This window comes from Chelonus insularis, unplaced genomic scaffold (assembly GCF_013357705.1).
Source record: "Chelonus insularis isolate UGA/USDA-ARS -01 unplaced genomic scaffold, ASM1335770v1 contig_397_pilon, whole genome shotgun sequence".
In the NCBI taxonomy this organism is placed as follows: Eukaryota; Metazoa; Arthropoda; class Insecta; order Hymenoptera; family Braconidae; genus Chelonus; species Chelonus insularis.
Genome location: NW_023276552.1, coordinates 1378957 through 1404696, shown reverse-complemented (window position 1 = coordinate 1404696; position 25740 = coordinate 1378957). Strand labels below are relative to the sequence as shown.

The window sequence follows — 25740 nt, the reverse complement described above, 5'->3', positions numbered from 1 at the left end:
TAGCAGTTTTTCAGAGTGTAGTAGAATCAAGAGAAAATTAAGAAGTTATTTAAAGCTTCATAAAACATCATGTGTGTTGGTATAAAATCTATGTAATAAATCCTGCTGTTCTGACACTTCTTTTTATCGCACGCGATATTTAACGTGAATAATACACGACCTGGAATGGATTTCCACATTTCAATGATCATTGATCAGTGTGGGTAAAAAATCAAAAGGCATCCAATCAAATCTCAGAGATTAATGATATGGATTTTTTTTTGATTGATTTCTATGAATGATTTTTATCTAACACACAGAATTAAATTAAAACTATAATTCCACTAATTAGAAAGTTGTCTGTAAAAATATTGATTTGTAGTAGTGAGATGGAGAAGATATTATCAAGAAGTAACTTAAAAATCTCGTAATAAAAACAGTTTCTCCAAGAAATTGGATCAAACCCAGAGTGACATCCACTTATGGTCAAATGGGTTATCATCAAGACAACATGAATCTATATTTATTGATCAAAGTGACGATATGTATATCTTTTTTCACTCTTCATGAACGTGTTCAACATCTTGCCAATTCTATCGACAAAAGTAATCGATTTACGATGATCGATCCAGTTTCTCTTGACACCTTCTCACACCTGTCGATTAAATGATGTTTAATGGATACTGTCATTGGTTTACAATGAAAGGACATCAAAGGATTTTTAATGCAATCTGTCAGATAAGGTATCTCTCATGAGTGTAGATGCTTCAAATGGAAGTTGATTGAACCAACGATGTGTAAATTCATTCCCAACAGCATCTAAAGTACTAAGAAAGTGAGCGTCTGGATGTCTGGTACTGTGAAAACTTGAGACTTAAACTCGTCCGCGTAGGTCTGATGGTAATGACCTCGATACTTGAGTTAATATTTTGATTATATAACTGGCAAAATAAAAATTTTTTATTTTGTTTTATTAACACCTGCTCCAAGTAAAATGTTTTTACAGAACATTGACGTTGAATAACGAAAAACATGTATATTACTGTAAAAAGTATTTATGACTTGAAAATAAACATTTTCACAACTTTTCTGAATAAATAAAGTATTATTAGACAAGTTTGTATGATCAGAAATTAACCAGCAATAAAGATAAATGAATTTTAATTTTCTGAAGAACCTTAAGTGTCTTTATTGGATAACAAAAATGACCATTAACGATAAACAAGTGATGGATTTGTCATTAATTTAAGGAAAAATTATAAAACCTTCGTGTTAATTTATGGGAAAGCAGGTTAATGGTACATAATCGCTAGAAAAGGCGTCAGACGGAAAATCAACTAAAAAAGGTGCTAAAGGAGCGTGGGATAGGAAGCAGAGTAAAAATCAGTGATAAACTACAAGGTACAAGCTCAGTCAGCTTAACTTCCTTTGTTTACTCGAGTCTAAATCAACGTATCTTTCTTGCTGTTGACATTCTGTTTAGGTCTACTTGATAATTGAAACGGAAAGAAGACGTTCTGCGATAAATTTTATTTCTAAATGCAGTGTTGATGACGCAAAAGACAAACAACAAAGAAATATCGTCGACTTTTTTTCAAATATTTTATATCGATTTGCTAATCGCTAAAACATGCAAATGCACTACGTGCATAACTGACAGAGCGTATCGTATGTAGCAACCAACGCCTTGAACGTAAACTTTACTTGGTAATTATCATTTTAGTAATCCGATAAAATGTATCATGGAAGAAAACAGATAAAAATGAACAAATAAAAGTAAATAAATTTTTTTCAATCAATTTACCGTGCTCATAAGTATTAAGACGTAAGCCACAAGGTTATCGCCATGATATTCTATCATTTTAGCATCAGCAACAACCATAATCTCGATAAAGTATTCTTGGGGAAGAGCTCGACGAGGTCTCCAGCTAGCAAATACATCAGAACTGCCGGAATCTTCGGTTTCCTTGTACCTTTCTCTCACCTCGTTGTACCTGAAATCAACGATGACCATCAGTACTAGCTCTTAATTAACTAAGAGCAATGCAAGAATAAATCATGTTTAAGCTATGAGAAATAATAGACACCTGGATACAACATAAATGTACCAACAATAATGATAGATAAATGTTCATAAAGGCGTTATATTAGAGACGAATATCAAATCAACTTGATAAATCATGTGTCCAAGTGTATGTGATAAAGATTGACATACAAATACAAATGATGAAGGCCAGTCCATTCTCCTGTGGCGAATAAAATCTACGGATAATCGCAAGCTGTCATCGCGACCTGCTCGCATAAACGTAGTATGGGTGTGGTAGAAAAATAATGCTTCAACCCCCCTTGATGATTGGCGCCAATATCTAGCTCACCAAGTCAGTTCTGAGTGGTTTCTTTGATAAATTATGCTTTGATATGAAATGCACGCTTCATTGGATCTATCAAATCGACATACTGATGACATTTTTTTGTCTGACCACCCGCGAATTATCGGTATCACTTGGATTAAAAACTCATACATCCTGCTCCAGGTCTATGACTAGGCTTGAACAACATTGTTACGCTAATATCAAAGCGAGTTATAATTTTATGAGCATTCTACAAGTTGTGTAAGCGTCGTAAAATTAACCGAGATGAAATTAATGTGAAAATAAATTGACATGATGGGGATAAATATTGATGAAAATAGAAAGTACCTAGTTTTTGGTGAACCTTGATAAGAATATTCTTTATGATGCTTAACAAATTCTCCAAATTCTCTAGTATTTTCATCATCATAATCATCTTCATCTTCTATAGAACGATCGATGTAAATTTTTTCTGACAAAGATCGTCGTTCTCGCAAGTGGTTTTCGATGTAGTCTTTTGCAGGCAAATCATCATTCAAAGGCGCCGGAACATCATCAGCAGTATCATAATCTGTAATAAAAAATTACCATTAATTTCATAATAATTATTATTAGTTATGAACAAATTAATAAGTAACTTCAATGTCACAATTGTCAGTTTGTTATCAGGCCATTAAGTTATCAGGTCAATAGTTGAATTTTTTTTTCTATGGTTCAATGATAATGGATTAATCAAACTGATCAATGATCTGCCTTGTTTGATCATATATATTATTGCCAACCGATAAGTAGTGTATAAACAAGAAGGTAAATAAAGATATTAAATCATAAATTAGTTGATTTTATCTTCAAATAAGCTCAAAATAATATGACAGTCGTCCTTCTGAACTCTTACCAAGTCAACCTACGCTTGTAATAATTATTAGAAACATACTTAGTTGACCACGTTTGGTGTAGATGAAATAAGTAAAAGGTTCATGTAAATATCTTACGATTAAGATGTAAAATACTTAGTGGGACACTTAAAATAAACTTACATAAAGTGGGATAATTGAGTTGATTCGCCAACGCTGAAGATAGCAATTCACAGCAAATAAAAGATAAAATTTTTTTATACTAAGGCATTCATGAAGATGGTAATTAAATCGAATGACTATCTCACAAAAGCTATGAAAGGAGGATTAAAAGACAAGGGTAAAAAAATGTACTGTGGTAGGTCGAGGAATGAAGAAGACAACAAGTCTGATGCAATCGTAATGATTGGCTTATTATCCCAGGTAATGGATACAATTATGCTTGTGCTGATTGTGACGGCATTGTTTTATAGGCTTCAGAGCTTCAAGCAGCATCTAAGACTCTAGAGACTGTTTATCTTTTTTGTTTTTCAGACTCGCACATCCGCTTAGCCAGGTGGTTGGTCCCATGATAAAAAAAGCTGTTGCAACGCTCCGATAAGTCTTGAATTCAAGAGGAAGAGAGAGATCTCCGGTATTTCAATGAGCCGTGGGCGGGAACCTCGCCTTAGGAGCGGCTTTTATCATTCTAATTTCAATCATTATCCTTCTTCTAAAAGGATTTTGCAGGTCTAGTTATTGAAATAACAGATTCTTACAGGAAGTCTAGTAAAATCCGCTTAAATATTCTCAGTAGGTTTGCTGCTATGAAATTAGCAGTAAGGAGCTTATAACATCCAGCGAATCTAGTGGATACTTGCACTGAGTGTGGGTGGTATTAAATCTGGGATGGGAGACATGATTTCCTGGTGTAGTTACGAGTTAGCTTGCGTGCGAACCCCACACTTTGAGAGACTCTACATGACCAGCGACACGATTTGCACTATAAATACTCTCGTAAGTATATTTATCTACCCACTGGTCTCACTCTAGTTGCATCAGTTTCAGTAAACGTGCACTTTCACCCGCACTTCCCTCATTTGCTTTAAATATCTCTGTTGAAAGGGAAAATAATTTACACTGATGGACTGAATAATTTAATTATATGACACTTTTTCTCAACTGATTACTTTTTTATCACTTGAAATTGAAAAAATTCCCATTTACTTCATGATAGTTTATTATCGATAATTCACTTTATAGACAATTTATTCTTCATTTATTCAAACCACTATTAAATAATGTGAATATTTTATCGAATATTGCCAACATAGTATCCTAGTGATGTGTTATTTTAGCTTAATTAATTTTTTTTTTTCGATAATAAGTTTTTTTCTGCATGAGTACCGTAACTACATAATTACTGTAATAAATAAATGAAAAAAAGGCTTTTTCATTGCTACCTACGCAACTAATGTGGGATTTCTTGGGAGTTGAAAAGGAACAAGTAGGAGCGGCTGTTGATATTCCTATTTGTCTATAATTTTTTATAACTGCAATTTAAACCAGTATATGATTGATGATGTGATTTAATAATGAATGAAGTCGTGATTGATCAATAACCAATTTTAACTTCTTGTTCAGTATAAGTAAGAATGGATCATAGAATCGTTACCATATTTACTAGATTATTATTGTCAAGTATACAACTGATTGTGAGCGCCGGATATTTGATATTCAGATTCAATCAGCAGTTTATCATCTGAATGAGGATTAAAGTGCTTTTCAGCATCTATTTATTACGTACAACTGAATCTCCAATGCAGATGAGAGAAACTCTGTTTGTTTGTATGAAGTAATAGCTAATTTTTTCATGTAAATATTGAAAATAATATTGACTATTTTTTTTTGTTGTTAAGAAATAAATAAATGTTGAAATATTCATCAACTTTTTTCTTACTATCCTTCATCTCTATGGATTCTTGAAACATTTATCTGCTGTTTACTGATTTGAGTAATTTTTTTTGTAATCAGTCAAAGTTGATAATACATTTGATGAAATTTTCTGAAAAACCACATGACAATTTATTTATATTAACATGAATGAATAAAATATTGTATAGGAAAAAAAAAAGAATTTTATGATTGCAAAAGATGTATGAAATTATTCATTGATATTCTGCTTTCTATTAAATTTATAAAAATAATTTGACGTCTTATAATTTATACTCAGTGAGAAATGCAGAATAAAAAGATGAAGGAGAAACTCACGACCGGCATCTTTTGTCTGCTTAATGGGACCTGTTCGTATCTTACCACAACATCACTGATACATCCTTTGTTGTTGGCAAGTAAGTACGGATACTGATGCACAGTAATAGTATGCATTTATGTGTATAGATACCATATAAGAAATAGGTGCTACGATCGACTGATCATGATCGGTGATCGCGTTGTCCTCTTAATAAGGCAGGTGCTTTTCTACCAGATTGAAACCACCCAACAGTTGAGTTTTATAAATCGAAAGCACTTAAGACAGCATGGAGTTGACGATTAAACGTCTAGATCTCTGACATGTCATTTTTTATCAATCACTTTATGACTTCATGCTTGTGAATTAGCCCATTTGATAATTAATTCTCAGGTTATTTCTAATGCATTAAATAACTTGGGGTAAATTAAACAAGTTATTACTTGAATTATGCATTTATATCAAATAGATTCACTTTCATTTGCTCAAGGGTAAGTAATTAATTACAAATTGAGTAAACTTGGTTGAGATTTTGTTCATGTTACTATTGCAGTTGATTATTGCAAGATTAAAAAGTATTACAAAAACTTTATATATAGATTGAATCAATTGATTTATTATATAAATATTTTCTATAACTACTTATTAATGTCATAAGAGAAACGATGGAGATATAACATTGCAATCTTGGATCAGTAAGAGTTTTGATTGTACTGAAAATAAAAGAAATGTACGTAATAATTCTTATATAACAGAAACGATGAATCAAATTAATGAATTAAAAAAAAACTACTCACAATATTGGTCATTTTTTTAAGGCTTGATATAAATATTATTTTTGTTCTCAAATAGGATCAGTGAAAATCCAGGGATTATGCAGAGTGTTAAATTGAAGAAGAAATTGCGCAACCGATAATACCTTTTTCGTGGTCATTTATCATACTGAATACTCTTTTAAGGTTCCACTGATTTCATTCCTGGAAGTATTTGCAACTGATTATAAGTGTCTTTAGAATGATGAGAGGCATTTAATATATCTTTAAGTTTCTGGCACTATCTGAGGGAAACTCCGAATTCCACTCGACCGGACAGGTTTCTACTTAGGACTCGTGAAACTGGTTTCGAGAATCTCGACCTTTATAACGCCGTCACGTTACATGTCCGGATGGATTGGACTGCTTGACACACACTTGGGAAATTCTATTTTTTTATTTCTAAACTTGACGATGTGCAGAAATAATAAACATGCGAAAATATTGCTGTGAACATTTTCGATTTATATATAAATTGATAAGACCCGGTTGCTTATCGCGATTGGATTTAATTCGATGATAAATCAAAAGTTTTAAAGAAACATAACTTGACTGCGTATGACCCCCTGGGGGTTTTAGACAATCTCCTGAAAGATCGGAACGACTTTTGTTTCTTCTTTTAAGGGTCATTTGGACCATTTCGAAGGGTTATCTCCCCTTTTTTGTATTCATTTCTTCACAAAAGTTATTGATCAGATTGATGATAAATCAAATAGGGTAGAAGAAGAAGAAAAAGATCGATAAGAATGAAATAGAATCAATTAATTGAGAGACTACTTCATAGTTTTAATTTTCTACTTGTCCAAGTGATAAGTTGTAATTTTTATGTGCAGATACTCAGTTGGTGATGAGTTGAAAGCTTTCTCGAGTTAATTACAAAAGGAATTTTCGCATGTATCATCAGAGAAAAGGGCAAGATGGGCGTAGCTCTTTCTTCATAAGAAGACGCGTGAAATTCGCATACTTGTTTATTTTTATTAGCATCAGAAATGGTATCCTGGTCATTGAGAAGAGATATTAAATGACATAAATTATTGTCTCTGTAAAATAAATATAAATTACATTTAAATGAACACTGTCAATAATTGACTTCTTGCAGTTCTTGATAGATCTATTACTGATACTCCGCCTCCGAAAAATTGCAAATCGTGATGTACGCAATGAACTTTCGCTTGGTCAAAATTATATGGCATCAAGATGCTCACCAACTTTCTATCGTACGTTTTTCATGGACACAGAATTACCTTCACTCGAGGGTAAACTCATTATTTAATTAAAAAAAAAAATGAAGGAGATAAAAAATAATTGGAAAAAAGTGCAAATTAAATTTTCTCTCATTCAATTGGTGATGCACTTTGTAGAGTTTAAATAAAATAAGTGGTAGAGCATCGAGACATGAAAATTAATCAACTACCACTTATTTCGCCTATGATTTTATGAGAACTCGATCTCAGCTCTCTCGCCCCAGCGCGACGGGGTAATTTATAACGAACGACCTCCGAGAAGCCACCAAGGCACTCGCGGTTACAAGGAAGATTAAATCGGTAGGAGAGCTCTCAAGACCGCGTGCGCGTACTGCGGTTAAATAAAAATAAAACTCAATTTAAATCTTCCTGCGTGGGACACTCACACATTCCACCGACTACTTTCTTGTGGTCTCTATATTATTCATCGTATTCCCAACTCAGGTAATTTTACGAACCATGCAGTCATCTTGTCATGTTTCTTTTTTATTGCTTAATACTTCTATCACGAAAATTAAATCGTCGGCACTTTTGTAAATATTCAATAGCGTTAACTTCTATTTAATTAATTTATTCAACGAATTTTATTTGGGTAATTGAGCTTGAAAAATCGATAACGGTGAATATATATATCCAGTGATGCCGAAGAATGTTAAATAACTTTTAAGCTGATTGTAAATTCGAGTCACAGACCGAGGAAATTTGAATTTCTCACTTGGATAAAACCATGAAAATTTATCAGATAATTTTTTCACGGTATTTTTACGGCATTTTGTAATTTTTTTTTTTTTTTTTGCAAGTGAGTCATGAGAGTATTTTTCGGTGTCTTGATAACTCGAGGCGTAAACACGCAGCCCAGCATTCTGGCATTTTTTGCATACTCAATGATCGACGAAAAGTCAAATAGCCCTGTGATTACTGAGAAATTTTTTCCTGATCACAGGTTCATCGTCTCAACAGGTTCAACAAGTCTGCGTATACATATCCGCAATGTGTCGAACCCATCTCTCAGATGCTTGAGGCCATTAACGCACGCTCTCGATTCAACTTCGATCGTGTACCATCTCTCCCTTAGTATGAACGATACACGCCCACGAGGACGATGCCCCGCATTTTCGTCTGCATCAGAAGATAAGAAACTTCTTTCTCATTATCAAAAGGGGAAAAAAAATCTGAAACACAAGAAAAATAAATGAGCAAATATTCTCAATGGTCTTAAATCACATTATTTATCATCGCAATTTATTAAGAGTCTTCTTTAATAAGCAGAAAAAATAAACATGGAATTTTAGGAAACCGGTAGACGATCGATCGGCTTCCAAAAATATAATCAGTGACATAATGTCATAAAAATGAGTGGAAGAGGGAAGAAGGTATCAGTGTGGTGTGGCAAGATGACGTGGATGGTATTTGTCCTCGAGTCAGCGTGAATTTCGTGGGTCCACCTGCCGCGGACGCCAAGCAGTCTACACGTTTCTCCATTCCATCTCTCTGTTCTCTCTCCCAACCAGTCGTGACGCCTCAGGCTTTGAATACCCGGTCCTTTACACTTTCTATCTCTTTCCCTTGTGGTTGGATACAGGTGGCTTACGATCTCTCGTGCCACAACGGTGCTTGTCCAATCGCGGTGGTCAAGACGTTTCTTTACCTCTCTCGACCTCCGTCTGACTCCAAATCTTCTCACAGGCGTTAAGACTCACCACAGAATCAATTACTTCCATGAACAGGTATAAAGAATGATGACCAATTGACGATAACGAGCGTAGGATTATTGCAATGTCGTTAACTCATTCATAAGTCCTTCGTAGATCTTACTTGTGGGTTAATGATTCTTTAATTATTTTGATAGAATCATTCAACTGTAGATGAAGGAGTTATTTTAGTCGAATAAAATCTCCAACAGAAATTATTTCGTCAAATATTTCTGATGAAATATCGCCTTAATTCGAGAAATGTCTTCGCAATAAATTAGCAATAAAGACACATTTTCTCGTGTTCTAAAATACATAAAATAAAGTCATAACGTAAATTATACGATGAGGAAGACATTTTATTATAATGAAATCTTTTTTCCATGATTTGTTACTAAAAATAAAATATTTTATGATTCACACTAGTGTACCAATAAAAATATTCAACTAAATGTATTACCTTTTACTCAGATATGACCTCAATATTGTTTCTTTTACAACTTTTCTACATCAGAGTTCAATGATTTTTTGTGGTTTGAGTAGCAATTGCACAAGTTTATGATTAAAATAAACCATCTCCATGTAATCTAGTGTTTAAGAAAAATTATACACACCTATAACACCACAGTTATGACCCACGTTGTCAGGAAGGTCAACATCATTGGTGTTGGTACGTGTTGCTGAGACACGATAGATTGCGTGCTGCAGAGAAGATACTGTGGCAGAAGTGTCTTCGTCACCTGACCAATTAGCTGTTGGTTTAATAATGTAAGTCCCTGTCGACGTCTTCATGTGACCAGTCTGCAAAGACATTTAAATTTATTATTATTTAATCAATTACAATATATTTTTTGTGAGGATAAATTGACCAATAGGTAGATGACAGTAACAAGTTGATTAACGACTTATGTGTCTAATCATAAAAACATCTTTACCACACGTTTTTTAAATAGATGATCTCTCAATCTTTATCAACATTAAAATGTATTCACGTGTAACTCTAATAGTAAGCTATTTTTCTTTGCTAATTTTAAACATTTCTCAGTCAGCTTCTTCTTTTATGCTACTTTTTAGACAACTACAAAGGTCGTGGTTTGACCGTGTGAATCATAGCAGCATGACGTCAGATGCTTTTAAGTCTCAAGTAGTCCGGTTTAGGAGAAAAAGGGTGAGAAGCTTTTGAAACCCGAGCTCCTACAGATGTGATCATGGTCATCTAATGCATCTTATTCGTAGTATTCTTGCTAGACAAGTAACAGAGTATTGGACTACTGTTTGGTTGTAAAATCTGCTGATGAAATAAATTATCTGATACTTGAACTAATCAGCAGCCACGTGGATTGAACGGGACACGAGGAAACTGGGAAATATTTTTCACACCTTATGCCTATCAGAAATGATAAACGAGCCCTCATTCGACTTGAGAATTCCCAACAGCTTCTATCAACTTTATTTCTGATTTTTATTTAAAATTTTCCTACATGAGATCGATGACTTGTTAATGTTCGATGGAGAGAGAGAGAACCGGTGGGATGTTTAGAAGAAGTAAAGACAAATAGATTCAAGAGATGATTTTTTTTTTCTGTATAATTTCCAGACCCAAAGCACCATGAAAAAAATTTACAAGTGTAGCTAATAGAAGTAAAAATAAATTCTCGTAGTTTTAAATGTCTTTCTCTATTTTATGTGGCTCATATAAATTATTAGACCGACTCTCGCATATTTTTTTTCTCTTTCAATTCCAAAGACCATTAATTTAAGATTTATTAACTCCCAAGGTTGCAGGAAAAAATACAATTTTAGTAATAAAAGTGTTTAATTAATCATAAAAAGTTGAAATAAATGTAAATACAGTGATATAACTATTATATATGTATGCATATATCCTGGAGTAGGTATCAGAGGTGGTATAACAAATTCAGCCTTCACCGGTGATGTTAAACGAGAAAGCTGAACGAACGATTAGCGTTCAAAGGCCTATTTATAATAGTATCGCTGGGGATTGCCCTGCAGCAAGCTTCCTCGCTTCTCCTCCAGCTGTATCAGGACTTAGAGGGTGAGAGAGGGGCACACGCACAAGGTGGACGAGACGCCCCCGCTAAATATATACCGCCTACGTGCATTCCGTCGCGATCGCGAGCTCAGATTGAGAAAAAGAATGGAACGAGAATGAGGTGGAAGAATCATTCGAGAGAAGCATTGAACTTGAACTTGCTCGTGTTCTTTGCCCCTTCCCACCAACTACCAACATTACTCCAATCCTAGGCTTAGAGCCAGAGGCATCCGAACAATCAATTGAGTTCCTCTAATGTCAGATACATTTTTTTCCAATTATTATTTTACATAATAATTTATTTATCAACAACATTGCCTTTCTAAACAGTGATTTATTGAACATGGAATTGGGTTAGATTTTTAAATAGAAGTATTGTTGGATCCAAAAAATATTAAAATTAAATTTGTGAAAAAAGTGGATTTTATGATCTTGTTCTTGGACTGAGTTCAAGATTTTTGTTGAAGGTAATTTATTACATAAAAATGTTGATGTAAAAGAAAATTGATCTAAGTAGTAAATATATATTACTGATTAAATTAGTTAGATGGACTGTTGTGATCAGTCATAATATTTATGCAACAAATTTAAGAGTGAAATGATCTGATTTTATAGTTAACATTCTCAATGATTAAGTAAGAACATAAACATTGATAAAGTTATTATTATTTATAAGAAATAAATTTTCATTCTATTTAATAATCATCATAAAACACCTTTTTTCCTCACTGTTTTATTTTGATACTTTCTAAATCCATTAAACAACTACACCAATCTTTTTTATTTTTGTGAAAGTGATTATTAAAAAATGTAATTACGATTAAAGTTATTTTTATTCATCAATAATTATTAAAGTAAAACTGTTATTAATTTCTTATAATCGGCTTGCAGTGATAGCTGTCAATTAGCAGTTTTCAAACAAGTTATCAAGTATAGCCTGATGATAATAAATTAATTCACTGTGAAATTCGACATATTGCTCAATAACAGATGCAGATCAATTGTATGTCAATTATTGCTACATTAAAACGCAATAACAATAAGATATATCAATAATTAATGTTGATTGTTAGCTATTTTACCAGTGCTAGTTAAATGTAGGAAGCGAATATCAGTATTCATATGAATAGATAGCCAAGATATATCATTTTTATAGCATTGCCAATAACCATTAATTCAAAATTATTGAATTTTTTCTAGTATCAATGACAAAAAAAGAACCATTCTCCTATAAATTATCTCCATGTTAAAATTAGATAAAGTTTAGCATGTCTGTAACTAGCTTTTGGAGACCACTATACCAGAGTCTGATTTTATCATCAAAGTAATTATTCATGGTAGATTAGAATGTTAAAGTGAAGCATAAATGGTTCAATATGATGTCAATTATCAGAGTTACCTAGCTTATAAAAGGGTCCATTTACCTTTCCCTATAACAAGTTAAAAATTCTATCATATTTCCTATTCATAGTGAAGTAAAAATATCTAAGTATTCGTCTCAGTCAATTTCCCTCGTCTTGTTAATGACAGAAATCCAAGTTGTGATATACTCTGAAGCGTCTGGTTGCTCAATGATGCGGTTCGTTAAGCGTATTACCGTGGTTGGTTAACAGCAAGCTTCAGTCGAGAAACGTTTTCAAGACATATACTTATCTTGGTAGGATCGAAACACCTCGATTTGTTGTATCACGCGTGAGGAGAGTACAAACTGCATTAGGAGTTAGAAAAAGACTGATCTAGACTAGAGATTGGTGGAGTGACGACTTGAGTTAATTTCTTGCTGATATTTTAGTTTACTCTTTCAAGCATGACAGCAACATGTAACAAGTTGTAGTTCAGGTTAAAAATATAATTTCCATTTGTTGTCAAGGAATTAGTTATGGTTCATTAGCACAAATTCTTGAATAATCTGTTGAACTCAAGACATAAACTGGAGGAATAATGGGAATCGATCAAGACTTGAAGTGAAGTTAAATTGAATCTGGTGTATTCAAGAAGTCAGGATGTACCAAGTTCATTAGTGTCAACAGCTCCGAGACCAAAGCAGTCTTATTTATGTTAAATAAGATTCTAAGGTAGATCCTCTGATACTCCTTGACATGAAGGGGTAACTTTGATACGATTCAACATTCTCTACAGTCTTTTCTGGCTTTTGCAGTCTTATTGCATTCCAATACTTTGCATCCTGCATTCCAATGTGTACACTACCTTAGGCAAGAAGACATGAAGATGAGAATTACGAAACGATACATTGAGGTGCGAGGTCTTCCACCTCGGAAACTGTCCTAGCTTTGAGAGTAAAGGGTTGGAATAAAAGCAAAACGACTTGTTTAAAATATATAAATACTCAACTGATATATAGTACGAGTATATGATAGGCATCTTGGAGTATGAATTGAAAAATACAGTCATCGAGTACTGGGGAATGGAGTTAGAAAGAGAGAAAAGTTATAATCTCGTCATTCATCGACTGATTATTTATTCTGACGGGCATTACGTTATTTATATTACTTCAACTCTGCCTCTAGAGGATTACAACATTTTCTTTATAATTCTAATCTGCGTGCTGATGTGTGAGACTTTCATCAACAGCACACCTGTAAGGCGACGACAAGACGAGCCTTCTAGGCGCCAACATCTGGTCAGTTGTCATTTTTTTTATTTATTGTATTGGTGTATTGCTGATGTTCATTGAAAAGTTAGGTCAGAAGAATCAATATAAAAATCAAGAAACACTTTCTTATATATTTTTTCATTTTATTATATATCCTCAATGAAAAAATAAATCTGACTAATTTTTACGATGTCAAAGATTGAATAAATTAATATTTTAACAGCACATTTCGAGACATGAAAGCTTCTTGTATTGATCCAATCATATTTCATCATCATAATAAGATAATGTCTTAATTAGTGGTATTATCAAAAACAAGCAAGATGTTGTAGATTATTTACACTGAACAAATGATCAAGAGTGATTTCATTCTTGATCATAATACTCTCAAATAAAACAATAATACTTGGACAACATAACATTGCATGAGTTCAATATCATTTTAAAGTAAATATTTCTGATGATAATGCTCAAAGAAAACTTAATAAAAGTAATAAATATTTTTTTCTTGATACTGAATAATTACCTTACGACTTTGATGCAAGTTTTATGAACCAAAAATACTCTAGTCACGATTTTGCAAATAATAAAAATTTACAACACTCGTGAATAATTCAAAAATGAAATAAAGTGCAAAAATATATAAAGAAGATAAAATAAAAGGAAACCTTTACCTTGAGAAAGCAAATTATCGACTAATCCAAAAACATAATATCAATACATATAATTCAAAATATCCACTAATAAATCTTTTTTCGCACATAAAGTACGCGAAAAAAAGCGAGTGATGTATAATAAAAATATACAAGAGTTTCAACCTTCAGAAATGATTTTTTAAACATTTATCCCAATTTTTTTTTTTAATACTCCTAAATTTAACGTTTCCTTCGCCTTTATGACAGTATAAATTTTTGCTAAAATACTAAAGTAATATAAACAACTCATGAAGGTTAATTATTACAAATATAAATTCATTAACAAACTAAAAAAAAAATTCTCAAGAACTAATGCAAAATAAAAAGAACTAGTGTCTGACTCATTACTGGCTGTATCTCCTATAAAGTAATCATTAGGATTTCTAATATAAAATCGAAGAGAAGATAAAAAAATAAAAAAATTTGTACAGCTGTTGCTTGACATTTGTTTTTTCATGCCTCCTGTAGAATTGGAGGCGAATGGTTGACGATAAAGAAAAACATAAACCTCAGTATTAAAGATAGCAAGTAAAATCGAGAAGATGCCGAAGGCAGTATCATCCAGTCGATTATGTAGAGAAGAGGTTTCGCGGGTTTATGTAAACACTTGAAGATATTATTACACGATATATACGTGAGTAAACTTACACAGCTTGATATCCGTCCCTATACTTTGCTCACCTACTTATCCTTAATTATCATTTAACAGAAGACATAAAATGTGGATCTCGTTCAATCGCACATCTCTTTATGGTAATTACTACTTCTTGAAACGTGTGGAAATCCGGTTCAAAGGTTACTAATTATTTACACGTACGATTTAAATTAATTATATAATCCCAACTATCTTTATCAATTATGCTAATAAAACTTTTTCACTTACTACCAACTTAAAACATCTTTACATTTTTACACATCTGTATTAATAAGTTACTAAAGTCTGTTAGTGCTTTTAAATTCATAATAAATTTGTTGTATATATAAATTGCCATTTTATATCTTGATTCCGAGTAATATAATTTTCAAATTTTCATTAATTAACTTGATTTAACTTAGTATGTAATTAATAACAATAAAGAAGGTTTCTTTATTGATCACAGGTGTCGATTACATGTCAGATAAGAAGATAAAAAAATCTTCCTCTTCATTTAAGACTAACTAAAAAAAATCTAAGAGTAATATATAATGAAAATAAATTAACTATCGAATATTTATTTTGATTAATACAGTAATTAATTCTTGAGTCTATCTACAGGTATTAATTGAACGTCAAAAAATATTTATCAAGGATTTTCTGATGTTATTTGTAGAAAAAAAAAAATATCCTCCAGTATCCTTCACTTGTTGTAAAATAAAAATAATATTTTCAATGGGTCCTGTAATTGAATTGAAAACTTTTTTCTAGACTGTTTACATGTGTATATATTACGTGGATTAAGTGAGACATTAACGATCATTTCTATTCATTTCAGTACCAAAAAAAAAATGATAATACCACCTGTACATGTGTTTGTACATCAGAGAAAGATGCCTACTTGATAGGAAGAAGAAAAGAATTCCTATATATGTATGGACGATTTGCATTCTCGCTCTTCTCATTCTCCCTCAGTTAAAGCACAAAGACTGACTTCAGGGTTACCAAGAATTCCCTGTAGATCCATTGCTTTTTCCTTCTTTTTCCGTGGAGTATTCCAAGTTTTCGCTGGTCTTGCACATAAAGAGGATTAAAAAATTTACTTTTTGATTGTGATGATATGAGTTATTCATTTTTACAGCAATTTTTCTGGTTCTTGTTCATCCTCTTTCCTCTTCATTATTAAATATTGAAAGTGTTGTTGGTATTTTTTCTTGTTGGAGTTGGCAAGTTTGAATAACATAAATCAATGTTGGTAAAGAATCACTCATAGAAGAAGCTGGTGATGCTTCTTTGCACGTGGGTAGAGAAGGAAGAGATATGAGACCAGATGCCTGGTTGTGTCTAGAAAAGATTTCATGTTTGCACACGCTTATGATCTACACTAAAGATTGACCATGTGGTGATGGTTTTATCTAAAGAATTATTCTATTACGATTCCATTTGCAATACTCTTGAATTTATCGTGATTATCAACTCTTGATGCAATATATAAGAGGAAATAACCGGAACGCTTATTGAAAAAGGAGGATTATTTTTATGTTATGAATTTTATCAAGGGTTTTATGACGAAGAAGTTGGTTTTGGTACGTGGAGTATATATAAAAATTCGGACTAAATTTACCGGGGTCATTGGAGTTCCTGCCGTGATTTTATTCAATGTACTTTATGTTCAGGGATGTTTAACAGACACAATGAAACTCCCGGGTGGCCTAAAGGACATTGGTTCCTTCTGCTTTGTAATATTCATCATTTAGTGAAAGAGTAGGTTTGAAGTTTTGTGAAAACATCAATAAAATATTTCGGGAAATAACAATAAAGTTATATTTCTCGTAAAATGGAGTTTTTTATTGGAAAATATAAACAGTTTTGTGAGGGGTTTTATTGCTTAAAATTTTTTAGAAATAGTTTTAAATAATTTTTTTTAAATTTAATAAATAGTTTTTTAATAATTAACTTATTTATTAAAGAAAAAATATGATTAATTGTTCAGACAGTTGATGAAAATGGTGAAAGTATTTATATTTAAAATGTTGAAGTACTAAATACGGAAGCCAAGTTGAAGCAACTAGTTCAAGACCGTCTAACCCTTCAATTGAAAAGCATGCCAAGTAGTAGCAGACTTTACTATCCAGGCAATTTGCCCGGCGGGGGCTTGATTAAGATCTCAACATGCGAGTCACGATATGTCATAATCAAATGCAGCACTTTGGTCAGTATCTATTTCCTTAAATTCACATCTTCAATTGTCACTATTTATTTAAATTCTCTTTTCTTTTATGAATGATTCATTCATAAAGTTAATTCGATTTAAACATTTATCACTAGAAAAGCTAAAACTTTTGCAATCGAAAAAAGAATGTTTGAACTTTTAGAATTGGAATAAATAAATATATATCAATTGGTCCAGAAATAACTAGAGGATTTTTAACCTTGAGTTTGATTGCTCTTTTAAAACAGTAACACCTAGCAACGAAATTAGTTCAACCTAAAAGCGAATCAGTCGAAGTCAGTAGACAAATTGCAAGAAAATTGTTTAGGTTTCTCGATTGGAATATTCAGACTGGTCAAGCTTGCCTGACAATGAACCAATTGCTCATTCAAGTTAAATTCATACCTTCACAGTTACAAGTTGGAAACAATCCAATGTGCATCTCCAACATTGGTATCTTTGTTCTTCGATTGCAGAAGAAATGCACAAAGCCTTGGAACTATAAAAAACCGCAGGAAAAAAATTAAAAAACAGTCTCTGCTAAAATTCCTAACATTTATGGGCTTTTTTTAGGCCTATTGTCTTCTACCTAGGTGGTTCACTCAGCACTTCATCTTGGAAATTCGAGAACAGAATGGACTCCTGCTGATTCTAGGGTCGAGAAATCAATTATGTGTGGGGTTCTTTAGGAGAAGCCGCACTTGTCGCTTTTTCGACGACTTAACATGACAAGATGTTTACTCAAGAATAATTAATTGCAGTCCTACTTTAAATACTTTTTTTTATTGCCATTTCGAGGTTTTATTGCAAAAAATATTTATACTACATGCAAGGGTAAGTATAAATTTTTTTCCTATTTTTATTATACTATAAATTTCGCAAGATTTAAAAAAATTTATAGTTTTAGAAACTTTCATCATCGTGATATAAAAGTTTCATAAGATTAACGAATTACATCAATTAGTAGAGAAATCCTAGCTATTGTATCTGACAATTTTTACAAATAAAGCAATTTGATTATTCTAGACTCTAGAACTTGAAATTAAGATCAATAAAAGAAAGTAACAAAATCATATTTCAATCAGCTTGAAACTTGGTTGAGCTTTTTTTCAACTTTTTAAATTTATTCTAAAAATTTTTAGATTTTGCAATAAATTTAAAAACAGAGTGGACGAAGTTAAAAATCATTTTTTTCTTTAGACAGCTCATAACTTGGTAAAAAATGACGGAAAAAGAATTCTAAAAAAAGCATTTTAAAGAGGAAAGAACAAGTATTCAAATGCTTTATTTAGATACATCAAAAAAAATTTTGTTTTCAACTCAACAAAAATATTTAAGTTGATGAAACAATTTATTCTTATTCAGATGTTTCAATATAACACTTTTCTAGATCTTGAGTTTGATTATTATTTTCGAATAATGAATTCCAATTAATAAATTGCATACAGCCTTCAAGTAATTACAGAAATATTTTATTTACTTGATAAATTAATTAAATTCTTTATTCCATACATTTATAAATGTTCTCGATTATTCCAATTTGCAAGCGAGCAACCTCTCAATGCAGACAAATATCATTTTAAGTACGGCCGCGTGTACGATTGTCGTAATTAATTGACCCCATAAATATTCTGATCATACACGAAAACTTGTTCTGATTCTCAGTGCCAATTTTCGGTCGCTTATTCACTCCTGTTATAAATTCCAATCGAATTAAATAAACTATACATTGATTATAAATCTCATATTACTCATAGGACCATACTCAACTTCTAACGTCGAGTTCTCTCTACAATTTAAAGAGTCATAAAAATTTTATGTTCCAAGTTTGTTTGATGTTTAATAGACCAATATGGGACGTTTCGTAGTGCGACATTGATACTTTAAAAACCTTGACGGTTATAACATCGAAGTAGTCATCCCGATGCAATGAATTACACAAAGACAAACTCAACAAAGAAACTACTCTCGCCTCGTCGAGATTGCGAAACAACGACGAACTTTGTTGACGAGTTCATGACCCTGGGGGTAAGAAATAAAAAAGCACATATTGCATGTCGATGATACTACTAACTGTCTCATTCGTCATGCCACGAGTAATTGAAATTACAGATTCTTTTCATTGAATTTTAATCAACTATTTTATTAGCCAATCAAAAGCAAATAAACGCCAAGATAAAAAGCCATTTTTAGGAACATTAATTAAAAAATTTTTTCCAGTCATTCACTGACGATATTATGGCCACTAGAATGTGTTTTTAGGTCCTTTTTTCTCCCGAACCCTTAGAAACGTTGGAGAGAAGCTAACTGCAGGTCCATTGACCTATCACTGGACCTCCACGTTCGCCATTTAACGACGTTTTTGCGTTCGAGGGTCCCGTCTAAATATCAACGACCCCAGCAGTCACTGTTCATCTCTCTTTCACGTCTTTTCTTCCTATTTTTTTTTCCACTATCCCACACATTCTTAACCCGCGCGTGCCTCACTTGCCCGTATCCACTTTAAAGGATCCAAAGACCCAAGATGTTCATACTTATGGTGCTTTGTCATATACTTTATGAGGTCCATGAATTACGCGAGATTCTCAGCTTACATGAGAAATCAGGTATAAACTGAGTCACGGGCATCTTGGTGTGCACGAAACGCTAAACTGCGGTGACAAGCAGGCGGAAATAACGAGAGGCAATGTAACACTGTGGAGAACGAATGCAAATTGAAGTGAAATAAACGGGTGCGCGCCGACAAAGACATTTCTTGATGTTAATTTTTTTTTCATTCTGTACATCATGAATTTATGAAAATTTATGGCATTTCATTACACTGAGATTTAATATTTGTTCATATTGACTTGTTCATTTGTTATCGATATAGTTTTTTTCTTTGGCTGCTTTGGAATAATTTATTGTTGAAATTATAACAGGAAATGAGGCGTAAAAATTTAATCATAGCATTGAAAGATATCTCTATTAGTTGTTGACATAGCGAGGTTACGGTTTTTATTCAATATATAATGTGCTTATTATATAAATTGTAGGAACACATTAAGATTTTTCAATGTTTCGCCTATGGAAAAAAATAATACAGTTATAACAGTGTTACTAAAAATAGATAGATAATAAGATTTATTAGTAACATCAGTTGAATTGATGAAATAATTATCTCAGTCAATAATCAAATAATAAATATTTTGGTTCTGATGATAAACTGATGTGTAGCTCAAGAACTCTAATTTTATTGATGATTTAATAACTAATTGCGAACGAAAGTATTTTTATCGAACAAATGATAAAATTGTTTCAATCAATATTCTGTTTTTTATCATTTTCAGGAAAAATAGAAATAATAATCGTAAAATGCTTTCAAGTATTATTTAAAAAATAATTCTGATAAAATAATAAAAAAATAAAAATTTTATCAAATACTACTTCTTTTTACTGTGATTAATTTTTATTTAAAGCTCATCAAAAACTACTAAAAAATATTGTCAATATTTCAGATGGTTTTTTTAAATTTATATCGAGTCCATAAATAAGTCATTTCATTTATTTGTTTCATTCACTCCAGCTTGAGTCACGCGAAAAAAAGTCTCCGAAAAAAATGGCAAGCAAAAAGAAAGGTTACTAATCTAAACCACAGTGTAATTTTCTTTTTATACATCGGAAGACAATTTAATACGTTATTTACTTAACTACTTAATCAACAGTTATAAGTAAAAAGAGATGATGAATAGCAAAAAAAGATCTTATGTCCAGGATCAACAATTAGTAGCTTTACTTTACATCACTCCCACGCGAACACTCGTAAATCATGACATTACTTTCTAGACAGCTTGAACAAGATCGTCTCGTCATCTTTGTAAGTTTTTTTATGTGTGAGTGTAGAAAAAAAAAATGTATGATGTCATGCTTTTGGGAATGGAGATTCCTTGCTGAACGAGACTTGCCTACTGATTCAGTGCTTAGACTCTAGAAAAAAATTCGATAGTTTTAGGAAATATTTGGAAAGAAATTCAATCTTCTCTACACGAATCATCTCGACGCCTAGGTTTGCTACTGATGAATATATTAGCAAACTATGATGAGTTATACTATGTATATTTACTTAGTAATATTTCTTTAACACTTCTCATCCATTTTCTGTAGTACACGTGGTCAGATCAAAGACCTTCACCTATTTTCTAATCTTTATGATTCCGCCAAAAATCTTTTGCAAACTGATTAATACTTTCTTCGTGATCTTACACAATTTCTGGAGAAAAATTTTTGGGTAACACTTGAAAGAAATTCGTTAAATAATTTACAAAGAAACAATTACCATAAAAGTAGGAAATGAATGGTTGACATATTTTTTTTCAGATTCCTCACAAATTCCACACAAATTTCCAAACGACTCTTCCATACAAAACTTGCGCGACTTGGGGATTGAATAAATTTCGTCATGAAATGAATGCATAGAAATTCTTTAATGCCTCCCTGACCGATTCGATACAATCGACGAGAACATAAGCAAACTTCCAAGAAGGTATTTTCAAAAATATAACCAACCATATTGACTGCACATTATTTTTAAAGTGAATGTTTAAATTGTCCTTATTCAGTTTATTCTATCGACTCGAATGGCCTATTATCCAAATACAAAGATACCTTATATTTAGAAGAATATAAGAATATGCTAAAAGAGTACCTTGAAGAGATTAAAACAATTTAATAGTCCATAAATATTTTTTTCAGAATTATCTCATGTTGCCTTGAACAAGTTATCTACATACAAGTGCAAGAGATTTTTTTAACAACTAAAAATCAAAGAATATAATAAGTGAAAGTGGTTTGGAGAACACCAGGTCTCTTTAAACCTTAGAGACTCTCCATAATTAAAAGACCCTCTTCATAATACTTGACTTCAAAGATCAGTTTCGGGCTTGCTATTTTTAATTACACTCCACGTTGTCCAGGAAAATTGATCATGAAGAATTAGAGTTGATTGAACTCTCAAATTCCATATGAATTATTTTGCATTCAAGTCTTTCTTGTATTCTATTACACTTCTTCAACATCCAGGATGCTAAATCAATTTATTATATTAATTCTTTTTGAATTAAAAATTCTTTGAATCGATAAAGTAATTTACAGATTAAAAAAGCAATATATTCTTCAGCGTCAGCACTATTTAGTAATTGAATTTACACTGCAACAATCGAAAACAACATTTTTCAATCAACTAATATTTCCATTTAATGTAATTGCTGTCTCCATAAATTCTCATAGAAATAAATCACAAGTCTTGATGAAGTAAAATTTATCAAAGCAATCCAAAAGCGAGATAATTCGCTATATAGCTGTGGCTGATCAGCGAAAGTGGCTGGAATATGAAAAGGCCACTTTTCATCATCGTCACCCCTCATAACAGACTGAAAAGAGAAAAAAGATTTATATCAGGAGATTCCTATCTACCTCTGTTTCCACACTAGCGAACAGCGGCGTCTGGTTGACTGCCATATTCTCTTCTATCGACTTTGACGAGTTGGACAACGATTCTCTCGAAGCCACCAAGTCTCTGAGTAGAGGGTCCTATTATCTCCCTTCTACAATCGGAATCGACAAGGCGAGAAGCTAAGGCTTTTCAACGTGCACGGCGTCCTCACGTCTGGACAGTACGATTTATGGAAGTAGAATAGAAGTGTTTGATACCGGATGTAACAAAGTATGAGCAAAAAAAAAAGATCTGACTGTCCATATGATTTTGTATGATGAAACCTTGAACTGTAACTATTTTCAGATCGCTACAGAGTCGTCGACTGGTCTGGTCTGCATTTTTTTTTACTCTTCTCGCTATCTTTTTTTCAAGTTTTTCTCGCTCTATGGTTGGAGACTTTACTTGTTGAAACAACAAATTGAATGGCAGTTTATAAGATACTTTACAAGCTTCTCTAGAATCAAAAGGTGACTCAAAATGCACCAATGGTAGAATTGCAGTTTCAGCTATTGAAACAAGGTCATCAATGTCCAGAAGAAGATACTCGACATAAATTTATTCGCAACTGGCTCTAAAATCTTATGACCTCCGGGTCGAAAATAGTTCCTTCGGGTATACCAAACTTTACGACGCTTTTCTCGATAAAAGCAAACGATAATACTGTAATGTTTATATGAGATAAGTACAAATTGAAATAGATGGCTTCTTTTTTGATAATAAATTGCAAGGACTTTGAAAACTATCAGTTTTTCAAGAATTTCCTTGATTGTCTAGTGATGTAATTTTTTACAACTTGTATTATTCAATTAATCAACCTCATTATGATACGAATTAATTAGCAGTCTCAATAACAAATGATAATTTTTGGAAGAGACTAGAATTATAATTTGATAATAAATTAAACAATCAACTCCTAAATAAATTTATAACCATGAAATACATTGATAAGAGTTTAGATAAAAAAGACAACTGATAAAAATAAAAAACGAAGAACTTTTTTTTTTTCAATATGTGAAGATAAATAAGGATGCTAATTGAGTAATGCAACAAAATTAACTGATTGTTATGAGGCGTTAAAATTAATAATTGTTATTCTCCAACAAAAAATAATTCTTTGAATGTGTGATGTTAATATTTTCCTCAAGTATTAAATGATGATTGAAAAAGTGATACTTCATAATTGTGTGCAATTAATTAATTGTCTGATTGTAAAATATTCATAAAAAATAAATACATCGGTATTGTTCAGAAGAGAAGATGACCTTGAATTACTGAGTAATTTCATGCGCAGTAAAGCAGGTGCGTATGCATCCTTTTTCTTGGGAATGTCATTTCTCATAGGCATTACAGTTCTCTCGTTCTGCGAAATAGTGTCTATTAACTGCAGTTATGATACTGCATTTCCCTTGGCGATGAGCCAAAAAACAAACTTCTCCAACAGATCTCTCAAGTGAAAGGGTATGTTCTTGTCTGTTGTTTAGTTTGATTTCCATGTTTTTCATCTCAAGATTAATTTCTGAATATTAGCTTCATCTTAGGGTTTACTGAAGAGGAAATTCAACGTCGTGTTTCAAAAGTCCTCGTAGCACTAAATCTAGACGTCATCAGCTATATTAAGATATCAATGAACAATTGATGAAAAATATTTTGTAATTTCTATGCACCAGACACTTGGGACGGAAGTCTATAATTCAATCTATTCGACTTGCGTACGGTATTTCGTCATCGTAAAATAATATATTAAACTTTATACTCAGTGAATACTCAATAGAATTATTTTTAGAACAAATCTCTGACAATTCTCAATCACTATTGCTAATTTTGATTTGTATTTGCAATGAATTTTTTTTCCATTCTTAGACTAAATAAGACTTCATTGAAGATATGATGAAAACATTCGATTAATTTTAGTCTGAATAAATGTGAGTGAAAATCGTGACCGTGTTTCAATCGATGTCCTTCTACTCTGCTCGTGTCTTCTGTTGAAGTTGGTGTGGATACTTGGGTAGATTAGCATAATTACGATTCGTCTCTGATAGGATATACTCGAACAAACGTATGTGTAGATGTGCGTTATGTTATCGGATATTTCTCCTGTGCACACGCCCGGAATGGTAGAGCCAATACATGAAGGAAGGCCACCAGGACGACGACATTCATTTAAAAAATGATCTGCGCGAATCGTCCCATCTTGATAATAAAATTTAACTTTCATTGAAAGTGATAACGATCAAGAAGTGATAAATTAAATCCCTTGTTAATTTGATTGCAAAATGACTAAAGAAAAAATAAATACAAGTGATTGTTTAATCACACCATAAATAATGATAATCTTTGAATTACGATTAATTTAAAGTTTACTGACTGAGAAAATAATCCATTGTATCTATTCAGTTGAAAAATGTCTGTGACGTTTGATTATTTTCTTGTAATGAATAGCAAATTAATCACTCACCATCCCTTGACAGAGACTGACAGAAACGACAGATTTGGGGTCACCATCAACGACACCACTGTAGTAACATCCCAGCTGGTGACCTGGATGCTCCCACTTGGTTTTGTTTTGACTTACATGCGTCACCTGAATATACAGATATTTTTAACTCTTCATCTGACATTGATTATCCACAGAATCGCACATTAAAAAAATCATGATTTAATAAATTCTTGAAAAAATACATATCTACTTGTTTTACCTTGATATTCTGAGAAATAAAACTGTTGTCATGGCTAAGCCTAAGTCGAAACCGCTTTCCAAAAGCCGTAAATTCATATTGTGGATGTGGATCCCAAACTTCAGCCTTAGAATGCCTAAAGTGACCAGTGTGATGACGTTTGGAGCTGGTAGATTCAGTAGCTGTTGACAAAAAAACGCTCATCAGTTACCATATTATCATC

At 32.2% G+C, this 25740-nt stretch overlaps 1 protein-coding gene across 3 annotated transcripts in view; it reads right to left on the bottom strand.

Annotated features, from left to right (window-relative positions):
- Positions 1 to 25740, bottom strand: part of AdamTS-A (ADAM metallopeptidase with thrombospondin type 1 motif A) — a 47941-nt gene that overhangs the window by 10158 nt on the left and 12043 nt on the right. For all 3 annotated transcript variants that reach the window (XM_035084576.1, XM_035084575.1, XM_035084577.1), the window contains exons 4-8: positions 25539 to 25699; positions 25298 to 25423; positions 9776 to 9962; positions 2679 to 2901; positions 1784 to 1973 (exon numbers count right to left, since the gene is read on the bottom strand). In XM_035084576.1, the coding sequence (XP_034940467.1) occupies positions 1784 to 1973; positions 2679 to 2901; positions 9776 to 9962; positions 25298 to 25423; positions 25539 to 25699 (887 nt within the window). The remainder of the gene's footprint in view (positions 1 to 1783; positions 1974 to 2678; positions 2902 to 9775; positions 9963 to 25297; positions 25424 to 25538; positions 25700 to 25740) is intronic.